General features: G+C 21.8%; 2 protein-coding genes across 2 annotated transcripts; both read right to left on the reverse strand.

Annotated features, from left to right (window-relative positions):
• Positions 1-1,926: 1,926 nt before the first annotated feature.
• On the reverse strand, positions 1,927-2,160 carry BO95DRAFT_372169 (uncharacterized protein; the record flags this gene model as incomplete). Its single annotated transcript, XM_025582988.1, has 1 exon — positions 1,927-2,160. A coding segment is annotated over one exon (234 nt), but the record flags the coding sequence as incomplete, so codon positions are not given.
• Positions 2,161-16,151: 13,991 nt separating this feature from the next.
• On the reverse strand, positions 16,152-16,988 carry BO95DRAFT_505790 (uncharacterized protein; the record flags this gene model as incomplete). Its single annotated transcript, XM_025591172.1, has 3 exons — positions 16,675-16,988; positions 16,398-16,532; positions 16,152-16,229 (listed from the first exon to the last, which is right to left on the reverse strand). The coding sequence occupies exons 1-3, from the start codon at positions 16,870-16,872 to the stop codon at positions 16,152-16,154; spliced, it is 411 nt and encodes a 136-aa protein (XP_025438381.1). The 5' UTR covers positions 16,873-16,988.
• Positions 16,989-19,090: the final 2,102 nt, after the last annotated feature.

The following is a 19,090-nucleotide window of genomic DNA, read 5'->3' on the forward strand; positions in this document are numbered from 1 at the left end:
TAGCTTATTTATTTAATCTGTTTAATCTATTTGATCTGTTTAATCTGTTTAATCTATTTAATCTATTTAATCTATTTAATCTATTTAATTTATTTAATCTGTTTGATCTATTTGATTTGCTTGATCTTTTTCTCTGTAATCCCGAGGAGTATACTATATTTTAAAAAAAATATTTACAGAATCTAGTATAAAAAATATAAAATTTAATATTAAATAAACTAATAAAATTATACTACTCTTTATACTATCCAGAATAATAATTATAATAGCGAAGAAATTAAGAAAACCGGGTCTCTATCTCTATCTAAGTATATATAATATTTAAAGACTTAGATAAAGCTAGCTTTTCTGTTTTTAATAATAATCTATCTTCTAAATCATTTTTAAGATTATCTATATTCTTATTTTTATTAATATAAAAGATAATAATTATTTTATTCTTCTCTTATATCTTAGGTATAAAGATAATCAAATCCGGATTAAAATTATTAAAAATATTCTGGTATTTCTTACTAATAGTAAAATAATTAGTATATATCTAAAGTATTACTGTTTTAATTATATTAGAATAAAGACGATTTCGGCGATAATAGCAGATATCTTAAAAACTATTAAATAAATATTTAATACTAATACTGTTGGTAGTAACTAAAAGAAAATTTTTAGTTATTTAATAAAAAATAGAAAACTAATTACAGCGGGACTTTTAGTAAGTAAGAATATTAGTATATTTTATAATATCTAAAATAGTATTAATTTAATTAAAGATATTTTAATAAGCTATATATTTTTAATATCTAGATATATTTTAAGTTTTTTAAATATCTCGGCTGCTGGTAAAAGTCTCCGGTATTTAAAAATATTATAAAAGATTTTATCCAGGCCTGACAGTAACCCGGAGATAGTTAATAGTATATTAATAGCCGGATTCTAACTGCGATAGAAATAGAATATTTTTTTAAAAATAATTCGGTACTTAAAATACTAGTTAGTATTATTATCCAGCTAGATATTCTTTTTAAACTTTTTAAACTTTAATATTGGGTTTAGAATAATTATAATTATATAGATATAGTCTTCTGCCTAGTAGATATAATAGTAGTATTTTCGAAGCTTTTAATATATATTTTATAAGTCTTTAAAAATCTTTTTCTTTTAAAATACCTGCTTTCTTACCAGTCGGTTAATTAAGTAATCTAAATAATTAAAAAAATTATTATAAATATTATAAATCTTATAAACAGTAGGCCTACTGTTCTTAGATAGATATAATATAAAAAAAAAAAAAAGTATAGAAGCTTAAAAAAATACTCTATCTGTTTCTACTTAATTATAGTAGGATAAAAATAATTAATATTACTATAATTATAATATTAAATAAAACTGTTGATTGCTTGATAAAAATTAAATATCTAGTAAATTATAAGATAGATTAAATTTCAGCAAGTTTTGCAGTTAAGAAAAAAATAATAAACTAAGCCTAATTTAAGTTGTTAAATAAGCTGGAACTTTTTATAGTATTAAAAGCTTATATTTATAAATTATACAATTTTTTGAATTTATAATTAAAAATTAGTATTATTAGCTATTATTAAAAAAAGACCTTTAGAATCTGTCTGTAAAAAACTAATTTAAATAATTTTTATTATAATAGAAGTTCTTTGTATTAATTTTTTATAAATAGCTTTTAAAATATATCTTTTTAAAAGTTTTTAAAATACCAGAAGAGATTTTAAAACTTTTATTATAATTCTTTTATATATATTCGACAGTATTATTTAAAATCTTAATTTAAAGTTTCTGCAGAAGAGTATTAACTACAAGCTAAATTATATAAGTAAAACAAGATATATAATACTAGCTTTAAATAATTATTATAAAATCGGGATTAAGTAAAGTATTATAAAACTAAATACTTTAGCTGAGCTAAGTCCGGAGTTTAAATAAGATTATACTAAATATTAAATTATTATTACTAGTATTATTAGTTGTTATATCTAATAACCGATAGAACAGGTTATGTTTATATAAAACTAATAGAATAATTATAATTAGATTTTTACTAGTATAAGATCTAGATACCGGTCGGAAGTCTAGTAGAATTTTATAATAATCTATATCTTTTATTAAAAAATATCCAGTTAAAGTAAGAAATATTTTTTAATTAGAACTGGTCTAGCAGTCTATTATAACTAATATTTTTTTAATATCTAAGAACTTTAATAACAGCTGTATATATATATCTTTTAATAATTCTAAGAAATATTCTTTAATCTGTGCTTAATTAGAAGAACTTGATTTTTAGTAAAAAGATAAAACTGTAAGATTAATTATTTATTTAAATTAAATATATTTAATAGTTCGGAATAATAGGCAACAAACAATTATAAAGTGTAGGACTTGATTTTAAAAGTTTTGTTTATTATAGACTATAGAGGCTTAGAAAAAATAATAATTAAAAAAGATTTATATTAAAAAAATAAATAAATATCTGTAATAGTTCTTTATTTAGTATCTAATTAATTATTTGCTTAGATACTACTAATAGTATTTTCTTTTTATAATTTTTATAAAAATAGTAGCTTATAGAACTAGTTTCTAAGTTTTTAATTCCCGGGTGTTGTAGAATATAAAAACAGGTAATATAATAGATATAAAAAATTCTATCGAAAAATAATATATTTTTCTAAAAACTGTTTTATATTATTAATATTTTTTTCCGACCAAAGTAAAATAGTAGTTTTTAAGTTTATATACGGACTTTAGAAAAGATTATTTTCTGCTATTAATTCTAAAAAATAGAGTACTTTTTTTTACAAGTTGGATATAAAATAATCTTTCGATTTTTTGCGACGCGCGTAATCTGGAGATTTAAGAAAGAAGAAAAAATCTAACTTAAAAAGCTTATCTTAGTTTAAGTATTATTATAGTTTATAAATATTTAAAAAATAGAAGAAGAAAGCTTGATAGTATTTTCTAAAAATAAACTAAATAACTATAATTAATAATTCTAAGACTACTCTGTAAATAATAGATATAGAAAAAAAAAAGTAGAAAATTTTATAAAGACAGTTTGTTTTATTTTAAGATATATTTTTATATAAATATAATTTATTATATTTTAAATACAGCTAAGGCGTCTGCCGCATCTTATTTATTTTAATCGGTTAGATTAGTCAGATTAGTTAGATTATTCTAATATTTATAGAAAAGGCCTAAAAAAAACTTATATAAAGTTTTCTATAAAAAATATAGTATTTATAAGAGCTGTTTAAATAATTAAAAACTAATCTATTTAGTATTAAGATACAAGAATTTTAAGTATAGAAAGAGAAAGAAAAAAGAAAAAAAATATAAAAAGACTTCGGGATATATATTATTATTATACAGAGGAGTCGGTTAAACTAAATAAATAAAATAAGATTAGTATAGTTAATAACAGGTCTTTAGAATACTTAGAATTAAAAAGATTAAACAGATTAAAAAAATCAACTGGATAAAAAGAATAAAAGAGATTAACTAGATTAAAAAAATAAAAATAGTAGACTGCTCTTACAGTATCTAATATTTAATAAGATAATTATTAGAAAATACAGTTGCCGAGAAAAACTATATAAATAGTATTATACAGATTTCTCTTTAAGTTTAATTTATTATACAAATAATTCAGCTCTTTTAGATGAAAATAAGAATATAATAGACTATCTAAGCTGAAGTAAGAAAAAGAATAATAAAATAAAAATAGTATATTTATTTTTAGTAGTCCGATTATTAGTAAATATATAGTTTTTTTAATATTATATATTATAATTGAGATATATGGCTTAAACCGAGCTGTAATTATATATTTTTATATATATTTCTTGCTATAAAAACTATAATTTTATAAAAAGCTGAATTTTATTAATACTATCAGAAATCTCTGATTAATTCTTTAAAATAAAGATAAAGAAGATACTAATACTTCTTTTAGTTATTTTTTTCTGATTTTAAAAGCTTGTTTCTATATACTTTTAAATAACAGTTAAGATAGTCAGATTAATAACTATTTAATCTAGATATATCTTAACCGTACTAAAGCCTAAATAGATATAGCAGATAGGTCTTAGTACTAAAAACAGTTAAAATAGTTAACTATCTCTTTTTTAGCTATACTGTAGTCAGGTATAAAACTTTTCTTAACCTGGCCATAACCTGGCGGTCAGGTATAAAAATTCCAATTAACCTGACCTGACCTGGCCGTTAGCCACTCTATGTCTACTACTGTATCTATTTTAGTTTTATTTATATATATTTTATTAATACTGCTCTTTTCTAGAGATTTTTAAGAATAGTATATTTTTAATAAATTTCTATATATTCTTAAGATTATCAAAATTAAAAATATTAATATTATTCATTTATTTTATATTAAGTAGCTTTTTTTTAAAGATCTTGAGTTTTTTTTATTTTACTGCTTTATTAAGTCAAGTAAAAAGTTATATATTTATTTTTCTTTTTTTACTTTTATATAAATATAAAAGTTTAGGTATAGAAAAATTAAATATAAAAATAAATAATTTTATTATAGTTATAGTATATATAAAGAATTTAAATTATATAAGAAATAAGATATATATTTATAATCTAAAAAATAAAATAAATAGTTCTTATATTTTTTTAGTAATTTTCTGCAGCAATCTTTTTAAATTATTTTATAAAAATATTAAAAGTATCTTTTTTAATTTTATCTCGGAAAAATAAGTTTTTAGAAAAATATACTATAATATATAAATAGAATAAGTAGACTTCTTCTGAATATTATAAAAAAAAATATAATAATTATTCTTAATACTATTTACTAATAATACTAGTAGTAATTAATAACTTAAAAATATTTTTATTTGAAATTAGCTTAAAACTTTAATAATTAATATTTTTTTAATTACTAGTACTACTACTTAGTATACTAAAATATATAAATATATTTTAATTTTAATTAATAGTATAATATTGTAAGTCTATTTTTTAAATATATTATAAAATATTGATAAATATATTTTATATCTATTTTTTCTATCTCTAAATTAATATTTATAATTATTAGATTTAATATTTTATTAATATTTTTATAATAATATATTTTTACTGATTTTATAACAATAATCTAACTTATATTATTATTATTATATAGTCTATTAAAAAAAAGATTTAATTCTATTTTTTTATAAATTTAATTTTTTTAGCAGATATTATATTATTAGTAGTTTCTTTCTCTTATTTCATTATTTTAAGTTTTTTAGTTATTTTATATATTAATTCTTTTTACAGCTAAAAATATATTTTAAATAAAAAAATTAGATTTTTATATTTTTTACTGGTCTAATAGTCTAAAAATTAAAATATTTAGTTAAATAGTTTTACTAAATATATTCTCTTCTTTGTTATATCTATAATTTAACTAACCTTTTGTTTATTTAAAAACTAAGACTTTCTATTTATAAAATAAACAGAAATTTAATAGTAAGAATATTTTAATATTAAATTAATACTAAGTCTTTCTTTTATTAATATTCTATATATTATTAATAATTTGATATATAATAAACTTAAATGTTTTTCTTAATAATACTATTCTTAATAATATCTTTTTGAATAATTTATTTCTTAATAATATCTTTCTTAATAATATTTTTCTTAATAATACTTTTCTTAAGAATATCTTTTTTAATAATACTTTCTTTAATAATATCTTTCTCGATAATACCGATAATACTTATTTAATAGAAATATATATATTTTAAAATAAATTATATTTTTTTAAAAATATTCTTCTTATTTTAAGCTTATAATAGATAGAAGTTTATTAAATTAGCTTTTTATAAATAATTTCTAATTTTATTTATAAACTTTTTATCTAATTTTTTTTATTTTTAGAATCTGGACTTTTAGTATAAAGATTTCTTAAGAAGACTATACTAGCTTAATAAAAATATTCTAGTTATTTGTTAGGAACTACTTGACACAGTAGATACACTGGTTAGATAACATAAATAAAATAATTAAAAATAATCTTTTATTAGTTTTAAAACTAATTTTTAAAAAATCTTTTTTTCTAAAGAATCTCAGAATAGAATATTATATAAAAAGAAGAAGTAATATAATAATATAAATATTTAGATTAAAAATCTAATAAATCTATATTAATTTTAAAGCAGACTGTAATAAAAGTAGATATAAACTATTATAATAATAAATATTATATAATAATTATATTTTTCTGCCAAGCCGGGCTATTTAATATAATAGTATAGTTATAAATAATTTTATTATTTATTCTAATGAAATATTTTTATTAATAATATTTTTTAAATAATAAAGTTTGATACTGTTATTAGAAACTACTTAATACAGTAGTGTTAGGAACTACTTGACGCAGTAGACATACTGGTTAGGCAAGATAAGTAAGATAGTTAAAAGCAGTCTTCTATTAATTTTAAGACTAATTTTTAAGAAATCATCTTCTCTAAAAAATCTCAGAATAATATATTATATAAAAAAAAAATAAGTAATATAATAATATAAGCATCCGGATTAAAATCCCGATAAATCTATATCGACCCCGAAGCAGCTGCCATAGTAGTAGGTATAGGCTGCTGTAGCGGTAGGTATTGTATAACAAGTAGATATACTAGTTAGATAAGACAAATAAGATAGTTAAAAATAATTTTTTATTAATTTTAAGACTAATTTTAAAAAATCTTTTTTTTAAAAAATCTCAGAATAATATATTATATAAAAAAAAGAAATAAATAATATAATAATATAAATAGCTAGCTTAAAAGTCTAATAAATTTATATTAATCCCGAAGTAGGCTGCTATAGTAGTAGATATAGGCTGCTGTAGCAGTAGGTATTATATAACAGCTGTAATAGTAGAAGAATTATTTAATAGACTATATATTATATAAATAAAAAATTCTAGAATAGTAAATAGAGCATATATTTTTATTATATAAGATCTACTGCTATAGCAGCCTATATCTACTACTATAACAGCCTGCTTCAGGATTAATATAGATTTATTAGACTTTTAATCCGGATATTTATATTATTATATTACTTATTTCTTTTTTTTATATAATATATTATTTTAAGATTTTTTAGAAAAGGAGATTTTTTAAGAATTAGTTTTAAAATTAATAAAAGACTATTTTTAATTATCTTATTTGTCTTATTTAATTAGTATATCTACTGTGTTAAGTAGTTTCTAACAGTTTTATTAATAATTAAATTAAAATCTGATATAAAATATATATATAAATAAAAAATATTAATATATTTTTATTTATTTTTCTATTTTAATTTTTTATTAAATTTTTAATATTTTTTATATTTTTTTTCTTATTGTTTTCGCCTTTATTTCTATTATTTATTTAGTATTTATTTATTGATTTATTTTCTGAAAGTTTTTATTTTTCTTATTTTTTAATGAAATATTAATAACTACTTACTGTTATTTAGCCGATATATCTATTATATCTAAGATTTTTTTATTTATATTACTTAAGAATTAGTATGAAGAAATTTAATATTATTAATACAAAAAATTTTATATCTAGCTGTATTTTTAATACAGTAATATCTATAGTATATAAATAATATTCTAATAAAAATTAGATTTGTTATTAGATATATTTTAATAATTTTTTAATACATTTATTAAGCTAATAAAAACTAGACTTTAGTAGATATATTAAAAAATATTTTTAAATTTTTATAGATTTTAGACTAAAGCCAGAAGTTTTTTATTAATTATATTATTTTTAATCAGAATCTGGATTAGAATCTGACATTCTGTATCTAGATTAATTATTTAATTCTAACTTTAATTATTAGCTTTAAAATAGTTAAGCTGGTTTGTTATTATAAAAATAAACTAACTAGTATTAGTAAGTCTAAGATTATTATATATTTTTTTATTTATTTTTTATTAATTTATAAGCTACTTTATTAGTTTAATCTAGTTTTTTATTATTTTTTTATTCTAGGCTGTTGTTTTTTTATAAATAATCTAACTATACTTCGCCTAATATCTAAAAATAATAGGTTTTTTTTATAAACTAAAATTAAGTAGATATTTTTTAAGAAGATCTACTGCAAGATATATACTATATATAATAATAACATTTTTTTCTAGAATTTTTATATTTAAAAAATAAAATAATTCTAGCTTTTTACTACTTATTTTTTATAAAAATAGTACTAATTAGCCGGGTTGGTCCGGTAGTTTTTTAATAAAAATCCGGCTTATTTATAGGAATTTTTTATTTTAAGTATATATTCTAGTATTAATCTTTAAATATATCTAATATAGTAATTTAATATAAATTTAATTTTTTTTAATATTTAAAAATAAGATATTTTCTGCTGTTTTAATTTTTTTTCTATTTTCTACAGCTTTAAATAACTTGTTAAATATTATTTATAGATTTTTTTTAAAATTTTTTATTATATTTATTTAGTTAGTCTGTTTATTTAACTAGAAAATACGACTTATTATTAAAAATCTATTTATTTTTGATATTTTTAATTTTAAACTTCTTTTTTTTAAATCTAAAAAATAAAGTTAGTTTATGAATCTATACTAGATTTTTATTATTCTAATAATAATAGATAAAAAATATTATAGATTTAACTATAGTAGTCAGGCAGAAAAATTTAATATATCTATTTTTTAATAATTATTAGAATTTTAGAAGTTTAATATATTAAGAAGCTAGCTTCCGAAATAAGATTTTAATTTTGAAATTTTTAGTAGATAAATTTATTAGACTTTTCTTTTTAAAAGTTAATAGCTAGTATTTTTTTATTATAATTTTTTTTATATCTTATTAGCTTTTCGCCAGTAATTTTATAGGTTTTTTTATAGTACAGCTAGTTTATTAATTTAATTTTTAGTTATAGAAATCTTTTTCTAAAAAGTATTAATCTGTTATACAATACCTACCGCTACAGCAGCCTATATCTACCACTATGGCAGCCGCTTCGGGGTCGATACGGATTCGTCGGGATTTTAATCCGGATATCTATATTATTATATTGCTTACCTCTTCTTTTTATATAATATATTATTCTGAGATTTTTTAGAAAAGAAGATTTCTTAAGAATTAGTCTTAAAATTAATATAAGACTGCTTTTAACTATCTTGCTTGCCTTGCCTAACCAGTGTGTCTACTGCGTCAAGTAGTTCCTAACATAATCTTAATATAAGAATAAAAGTTAGGCAAATAATTTAAAAAAATCTTAAAAAAAGAATAATTAGTAGTTAAATTTAAAGTATTATTATAAATAAATTAAGCAGAAAATAATAGAACAAACTAGTTTAGTTAATTTTTATTAATAAAACATCGAAAATATTATCTAAAAATCTGATTTATTCTTCTAATTTAACTATTAGTTTAGGATTAAAATACTGTTAATAAATAAAGTTTAATTTAAATATAATAAATAATTTAAGACTAAAATTTATTAATAAAAAGAAAATCTTTATCTAAAATTATATTCTAAAATAGTTTAAACTAGAGTTTAATCTCTTTATAAAAAAGTTTAGCAAGTTCTAAAGTAGTTATAATATATAAAATAAATAAAAATTAATACTATTTTATAAATCTTTTAATAATAATAAGAATTAAATCTAAAAAATTATTTTTTATTATAATAAAAGATAGATTTATAATAAAGTCTATAAATAGTTTAATAAAAAATCGGTTAGAAATTAATAATAATTTAAACTTATTATATAATTTATATCTAATAAATATATTTTTTTAATATATAAAGCACTTTCTAATAAAAATAATTATATTTTTATAAAGATTTATCTAATAAAACTTTCTTTTAAAAAAAGCTTTTATTTTTAATTATTTAAAATAGTCTACTAGTTAATTATTATAATAAAAACTTAATAAATATTACTAAAGACTTTTTTCTATAGAAATATATAAATAGTATTTATATATAATAAGATTATTCTTATTAATTCTTTAATATTTGAATTTAGAATTATCTTTTAAAATAGTAAGTTTTTAATAATATATTTTTATATTTTTATTTTAGATTCTTCCGATTAGAAAATATAGTTTTTTATTAATCTTAGAATAGAATAAGTTTTTATTTTTAAATACTCGGAATACTGCTAATATACTAATATATTTATTATAAAATAAGCTTATTCTAATAGTTTTAGAATATAATAAGTTTTTATATTTATATACTTAGAATACTGCTAATATATTAATATATAAATTATAAAATATTTTTATCTTAATAGTCTAGCTAATTGTTTTTATATTAATTTAATTATTTTTAGATTCTAATAAACTTAATATATACTGGCGGATATAGAATTTAAGATTTTTTTATAAAAATATTTTATTATATTTTAATTAGAACTTTTTAGAAACTAGTTATAATCTTATAAAAGATTTACCAGCTATTTAATATTATATTAACTTTAGAATCTTTATATTAAGTAGAATTTCTAAGTTTTTTTTTATTCTTAATAGTAGATTAATAAGATTATATTTATTAAACTAATATTAAATAATAAAGTTATAACTATTAAAATATATATATTATTAAATCTAACAGCTGTTTAGTTTCGGCTGTTTTATAAAAATCTAAAGATTTTAATAGTTTAAAAAAATTTTAATAGTATATAATAGTTCTTTAAGATATTAATACTAATATTTAAATAAATAAATAATAATAAAAAGCTTTTAATCTAGGATTAAATAGTAAGTTTTAGTACTATTAAATTGTTATACAATACCTACCGCTACAGCAGCCCATATCTACCACTATGGCAGCCGCTTCGGGGTCGATACGGATTCGTCGGGATTTCAATCCGGATGCCTATATTATTATGTTGTTTACCCCTTCTTTTTGTATGATATATTGTTCTGAGATTTTTTAGAGAAGGAGATTCCTTAAAAATTAGTCTTAAAATTAATAGAAGACTGCTTTTAACTATCTTACTTGCCTTGCCTAATCAGCGTGTCTACTATATTAAGTAGTTCTTAACAATTCCTAATTCTTCTTTCTTTTAGTTACCCAAGGAAAAGTAATATATTATCTAACAAATCTTTGTCAGAATTATCTTAAGGCACTTTATCTGCTCCTAAATCATATTATCCAACCCAGGCAGATATTTAAAAAATACAAGCTACTATTTACCGATTGAAATAGTTAAAGTAATTAAAAAAATAGATTCAAATATTGTAAATAGAATATAAAGGCATCAAATCTTTAACAGAATCACAATAATACTGTATTAGCTCGATCTTATCTTCTGAACAAGAAAAAAAAGAAATTAAATTTAAAAAAATCCCTATTTTCTTTCTTCGGTTCAGTTTATAACAGAGAATAGAGTAGATTCGTAATCTACTATATATTTTTAAGAAAGCCCCTCGGAAGTATTGAACAGAGAATTAAAAAGTCCTAGCCGCAGTTAGCTATTTAGACTCTATCTGTCGGCAGAGATAGTACCGATATATTAATAAAAAATCCCCGGAAGACCGCCGAAATACTAAGAAATTATAGGATTACTTTATCTAATAGATTTTTTCTTTTATTCGAAACGCAGCTATCCTACAGTCTGATACTATAGAGCAGCTTAAACGGGCCTACCAGCAAACTAATTAAAATCCGAAAAAATTTTATTTTTATTTAAATATTTTAGAGTATTACTTCGAACCTAAATAAGATAACAAATATGTATTAATCTTCTTTTTAAAGCTAGTACCGGAACTCAGTCGATACATCTATAAATATATATTAAAACTACCGGACTTCCGAGAGAAAATAGTATCTATTACCATCTATTATTAGAATATATTAAACCGAAAGAAAAAATAAGATCTAGAAAACTAAGAATACTATCTAAATAAGACTTTTAAAGAATCCGAATCTTTACAGTCTAATAATAAGTTCTCCCTATCTAAATCCCCTCGAAATAAAAAAAATCAAAAAGGAAAAATCCTTCACTGTTATAAATATAATAGTAAATACTATTTAGCCAACCGATGCCCTTATAGAGATAAAGATAAAACCAAACCAAAACTAATAGAAAAAGAATAGTAGTTAAAGAAGCCTCTACATCTTCAATAAACTAGCCTGAAGTAGAAACTGCTACTTGTTTTAATATATCTATTTACTTCAGAAACACACTTAAAACCTATACAGACTTGGATTCATACGCTAAGATTAATCTTATTAGCTATTAATTTATTTAGTAATTTCATCCAAACACAGCCCGTCTTACAGCCCTACTAATTACTGTAATTAATCACCTTACTATAGACACCTATAGTATATAAAAAATTCCTATTACCGCTATTAATTCGAAAAGAACTATATAATTATTTATAAAATATTATATAGCTATTAATCGTAATCCAGATCTTTCCGAAAGTCCTATTCTACTTTTAATAACTATTTTAGAAGACCTATATATTTATCTATCCGTATAAAATCGACAGTAGTGGTATAAAGCCCAAATATTAAAGATTTTATTTCCTTACAAATTTATAAAAGCTTGCCAAAATCTTGTCTATATTTATACTGTTATTAAACTCTTAGAAAATATCTAGCTACTAGAAGATAAAACCTCCTCGAATTATTTATAAATTAAATCCGATAAGATTATATTATCTTCTAAGCTCTAAAATTTTATAAATATATTCTCTTCTAGTTATTCTCAACAACTTTCTTCTTATAGACTCTTAGACCATGCTATTAATCTAAAAGATAGTAAAATTCCACCGTATAGACCTATTTATTCTTTATCTTAAGTTGAGCTCCAATCCCTCTGTTATTATATTAATAAAAACATTTAATTAGAATAAATTCAATCTTTTAAAAGTCCTGCAGAAGCCCCTATTCTTTTTATACTAAAGAAGAATAAAGGCCTCCGATTATATATAGATTACAGGAAACTTAATAAGATTTTAGTTAAGAATCGCTATTCTTTACCCCTAATTTTAAAAATTCTAGACAGAATTATAAAAGCCAAATATTTCTTTAAGCTAGATATTCAGAATACGTATTACCGAATTTATATTAAACAGAAAAACAAATAAAAGACGGCCTTTCGAATCTACTACGGGTATTTCGAATATCTAGTTATACTCTTTAGATTAACTAATACTCTAGTTATATTTTAAAACTATATCCATTTGGCTCTTTATAATATATTAAATATTTTCTATGTTGCTTATTTAGATAATATTCTTATTTTTTTAAAGAACCGCCCTTTTTATACTTTTTATCTACATTAAATATTAGAACGCTTACAAAAAGCAGATCTTTATATTAAGCTATTAAAGTATATTTTCTACTAAAATTATATTAAATTTCTAGAATATATTATATCCTTATATAGTATGTCGATGGATCTCTAATAAATATCCGATATTCTTACATGGCCGATACCAACTATATACCGTAAGATCTAAGTATTTTTAGGATTCTGCAATTTTTATCAGCGTTTTATTAAAAATTATTTTTTAATTATGTTATTACTAACCTCCCTTTTAAAAAGCACCCAGAATAGAAAGAAGCCTAGAAGAGTAGTATTAACTAGTAAAAAAACAGTAATATTCCGACAGCTTCTTTATAATTTTAAGACTGCGTCTTTATTAAAGCATTTTAACTCTTAACAGAAAATCCGGATAAAAACAAATACTTTTTAATAAAATATAACAGAAATACTGTTCCAGCCGGGTGACCATAAAGTATACTATCCTGTTGTATTCTGGTTAAAAAAGTTTAATAGTACTAAAACTTACTATTTAACCCCAGACTAAAAGTTTTTTGCTATTATTTATTTATTTAAGCATTAGTATTAATATCTTAAAGAGCCATTACATACTGTTGAAATTCTTTCAGACTATTAAAATCTTCAGATTTTTATAAAACAGCCGAAACTAAACAGTCGTCAGGCTTGATAATATATATACCTTAGTAATTATAACTTTATTATTTAATATTAACCCGGTAGGTATAATCCTACCGACCCGCTGTCGAGAATAAAAGAAGACTTAAAAGTCCTGCCTAATATAAAAATTTTAAAGTTAATACAGCATTAAATAACTGGTAAATCCCTTATAAGATTACAGCTAGTCTTGGAGAAGTTCTAGCTGGAATATAATAAAATATCTTTATAGAAGAGTCCTGAACCCCATACCCGCCAGTATATATTAAATTTATTAGAATCTAAATATAATTAAACCGGTATAAAAGTAGTTAGCTGGACTGTCGGAGCAAAAATATTCTGTAATTTATATATTAATATATCGGCAGTATTCCGAGCATATAAGTATAAGAACTTATTATATTCTAAAACTATTAGAGCAAGCTTATTTTATAACAAATATATTAGTATATCAGCAGCGTTCCGAGCATATAAAAATAAAAACTTATTCTGTTCTAAAATCAACAAGAAATTATATTTCCTAATCGGAAGAATCCAAAACGGAGATATAAAGATATATCGTCGAAAACTTGCTGTTTTAGAAGATAATCCTAAATCCAAATATTAGAAAATTAATAAGAATAATCTTATTACATATAAATACTACTTATATATCCCTGCAGGACAAAGCCTTCGGCAATATTTATTAAGCCTTTATTATAATAATCGGCTAGCAGGCCATTTTAAACAATCAAAAACAGAAGCCCTTCTTAGAAGAAAGTTTTATTAGATAAACCTCTATAAAGATATAGTTACTTATGTTAGAAAGTGCTCTATATATCAAGAAGTTATATTTATTAGATATAAACTATATAGTAAGCTTGAATCGCTGCCGATTCCTAGCCGATTTTTTATCGAACTATCTATAAACTTTATTATAGGTCTATCTTCTGTTATAACAAAAAATAATATTTTAGATTTAATTCTTATTATTATAGATAGATTCACAAAGTAGTGTCGATTTCTATCTATTTTATATACTATAACTACTCCAAAACTTACTGAACTTTTTTATAAAAAGATTAAACTCCAGTTTAGACCACCTCAGGATATAATCTTAGATAGAGGTTCCCTTTTTACTAGTAAATTTTAGTCCCGAATTGCCTATTATACTCAGATTAAACTCCGTTTGTCGACAGCGTTTCGACCCCAGACTAATAATTAAACTAAAAGAATAAATCAGACTCTTAAACAATATCTTCGATATTTTATTAATAAAAATCATCTAAACTGGCCTACTCTACTGTTTTTTACTTAATTTACTTATAATAACGCTCCGAATTTAACTACTAGTTATTCTTCTTTCGAGGCTCTTTTAGGCTATTCGCCTAACTTTTATCTTTATACCGAGATCGGTACTTTCCAGAAAGAGGTCCCTGCAGCTAAAGATCGAATTAATAAGCTAGCTGTACTATAAAAAAACCTACAAAATTACTGGCGAAAAGCTAATAAAGTAATAAAAAAGTACTATAACAAAAAATACCAGCCAATAACTTTTAAGAAAAAAAATCTCGTAAAGCTGTCTACTAAGAATTTAAAAATTAAGACCCTATTTCGGAAGCTAGCTCCTCGATATATTAGACCTCTAAAGGTCCTAGCAGCTATTAAAAAACAGATATATCAAATTTTTTTGTCTGACTGCTATAGTCGAATCTATAATATCTTTTATATATTATTATTAGAACAATAAGAATCTAGTATAGATTCACAAAATCAACTCCACCCCCCAGATTTAAAAAAAAAAAAGAAGTTCGAGGTCGAAGATATTAAAAACAAGCAGACTTTTAACAATAAGCAGTATTTCCTAGTCAAATAGACGGACTGGCCAAATAAATATAATAAATAGGTCCTAGAAGAATCTATAGGCAACACCCAGCAAGCTATTCAAAGCTATAGAAGGTAAAAAAAGAAATTAAGACAGCAGAAAATATTTTATTCCTAAATATAAAAAAGACAACCGAATCCACATCGAATTATTATATTAGATACATTTAAAGGTTAATACTGAAATATATAATCGAAACAAAAACCCCTGCAAACAAGCCGGACCCCTATCGAAAAACTACCGGACCAACCCGGCTAATTGGTACTATTCTCACAGGAGATAAGCAGCGAAAAGCCAGAACTGCTTTATTTTTTAGATGCGGAAACCCTGGGGGAAGGCCTCGTCGCCATATATAATATACACCTTGCGGTAAATCCCCTCGAAGAATACCTGCTTGGCCCTAGTTTATAAAAGAAACCCGTCATCCCCGGGCATTAGACAAAGTATAGTCGGATCGTCCGCGATGAAACGACGGCCCGCAATAAAAAAGCGATAGAAAATCAGATTAAGCTAGCAAATTAGCCCACGAATTAACGAAAAGTCGATAGAAAAACATACAGTAACCTTAGACTTACTAATGCCGGTCAGCCCATACTCACGGCGGTGGGCCAGCTCGGCCGCCTCGAAGCCGGTGGCTAGAACTAGGGTCAAATAACCGACCTGGACACAGAGCGTCAGGTCCCAATCTAAATCCTGGTCGGAGGCAGTATAATCGACAAAAAACTCCTAGCTTTAGTTCAGAATCTGTAAGAACTTGAGGGCGTTCCCCAGCATACCAACCGAAGTCTAGTCCTTATTAGCCTGAGAAATCCACCGAGAAGCTGTCGAAACATACCTGATAACAAACCTGGTTCCTACTGGAATACTGTTTACACGCCACGGATACCACAGCATCGAAAACACAGCCAGGTACAAAATTTTCTGCGTTGGTAATATCGAAATTCTTGATATTAGTTCTCAAGCAATACAGACAGAAAAAGATCTTAGGTATAATAGGCGTGTCGGCTAAACGACGGCGAGTAGTTATCAGCATCGCGTCGAAAAGCAGCAGAAACAAGAATTTTAAGAAAATAAATCAACAGATAAGATACAAAACGAATAATAAAAACAAGAGCAAAAACAACAAGAAAAAAGAATATAAAGAAAAAGATTCGGTAGAAAGTCGAGATATAGAAATAAACAAAGATGTATTAATCTTCTTTATTTATATATATACTTTACGTCGGATCCTAATCAGATTGTTAACAAAACATATGCTTTATTTACTGTCCTAGAATCTTTTATTTACGGGATGTACAGCCTACCAGATAATTCTTCTACTGTTACAGCACCGAACTCTACTATTTAAAGAATACTACTAGCAGGAATACCTAATTAAAGTAAATAGTAAAGCTATTCGCGGCTATACTACTATACCAGATGACCCGGCTTGGCGGAGAAGTATAATTATTATATAATACCTACTGCTACAGCAGCTTATATCTACTACTATAACAGCCGCTTCGGAGTCGATATAAATTCGTCGGGATTTTAATCCGGATGCCTATATTATTATGTTGTTTACCTCTTCTTTTTATATAATATATTGTTCTGAGATCTTTTAGAGAAGAAGATTCCTTAAGAATTAGTCTTAAAATTAATAGGAGACTGCTTTTAACTATCTTACTTGTCTTGCCTAACCAGCGTGTCTACTGCGTCAAGTAGTTCCTAACATAAATTTTTTTAATTAGAATATAATAAAATAGTATATTTTATAGTTATCTAACTGGAATAGTATTCTTATTATATTTTATTAAAAAGTATTTATTTTTATCCGGATCTTCTATTAAGAATTAAAATATTTTAATAAAAATATAGTTTTAAAACTATAAAAAAGCTGTTAGAATACTATTATTTTTTTATTAATTAATATTATTCTTTCAGGCTTCTTTCTATTCTGAATATCTTTTAAAAAAAAGATTAGTAGTAATATAATTAAAAAATAATTCTTAATAAAATACTAATAAAAATTATAAAAATTTAAAAATACTTAAATCTTATAATATATAGTTAGTATTAGCTATATAAAAATATAAAATATCTATTAAAAATCTATTAATATACTATATAAGAATATAATATATTCTAAAAATTTAATATAATTTTAGTAGAAAGTATACTTTAATAGTTTAATATAAAGATCTACTTTTTATAAGTATTTTAATACTTAATATAAATAAAAAGTATAAAAAAACAGGTTTTTAAAAAAATAAGAATATTATTTAAATAAATAATATAAAAAACATCTAATATATTATAAAAAACTAAATAAATATAGTTTTAAAATATAACTAGAATATTAGTTAATCTAAAAAATATAATAAAATATTTAAAATATTTATAACAAATTTAAAAGACTATTTTTTATTTATTTTTCTATTTAATATAAATTTAGTAATATATATTCTAAATATCTAGTTTTAAAAAATATTTAGCTTCTATAATCCTGTCTAAAATTTCTAAAATTAAAAATAAAAAATAGTAATTCTTAAGTAAAATCTTATTAAGTTTTCTATAATCTATATATAATCGAAGGTTTTTATTTTTTTTTTAGTATAAAAAGAATAAAAGCTTCTGCAGAACTTTTAAAAAATTAAATTTATTTTAATTAAATATTTTTATTAATATAATAATAAAAGAATTAACTAATAAAATTTTTTTCTATAATTTTTATAAAGATAGTAGCTTATAGAATTAGTTTCTAAGTTTTTAATTCCTGGGTGTTATAAAATATAAAAACATATAGTATAGTAGATATAAGAAATTTTATTAAAAAATAATATATCTTTCTAAAAACTATTTTATATTATTAATATTTTTTTCTAATTAAAATAAAATAGTAGTTCTTAAGCTTATACACAGGTTTTAAAAAAGACTATCTGTTATACAATACCTAGCGCTACAGCAGCCCATATCTACCACTATGGCAGCCGCTTCGGGGTCGATACGGATTTATTAGGATTTTAATCCGGATATCTATATTATTATGTTGCTTACCTCTTTTTTTTATATAATATATTGTTCTGAGATCCTTTAGAGAAGGAGATTTCTTAAGAATTAGTTTTAAAATTAATAGGAGACTGTTTTTAACTATCTTACTTGTCTTACCTAACCAGCGTGTCTACTGTGTCAAGTAGTTCCTAACATCTAAATAGTTAGTTTATAATTTTTTATACTTTTTATATTATATTTACTAATATTTATTAGTTTTT

Source organism: Aspergillus brunneoviolaceus, assembly GCF_003184695.1.
Source record: "Aspergillus brunneoviolaceus CBS 621.78 unplaced genomic scaffold BO95scaffold_73, whole genome shotgun sequence".
Classification (NCBI taxonomy): Eukaryota; Fungi; Ascomycota; class Eurotiomycetes; order Eurotiales; family Aspergillaceae; genus Aspergillus; species Aspergillus brunneoviolaceus.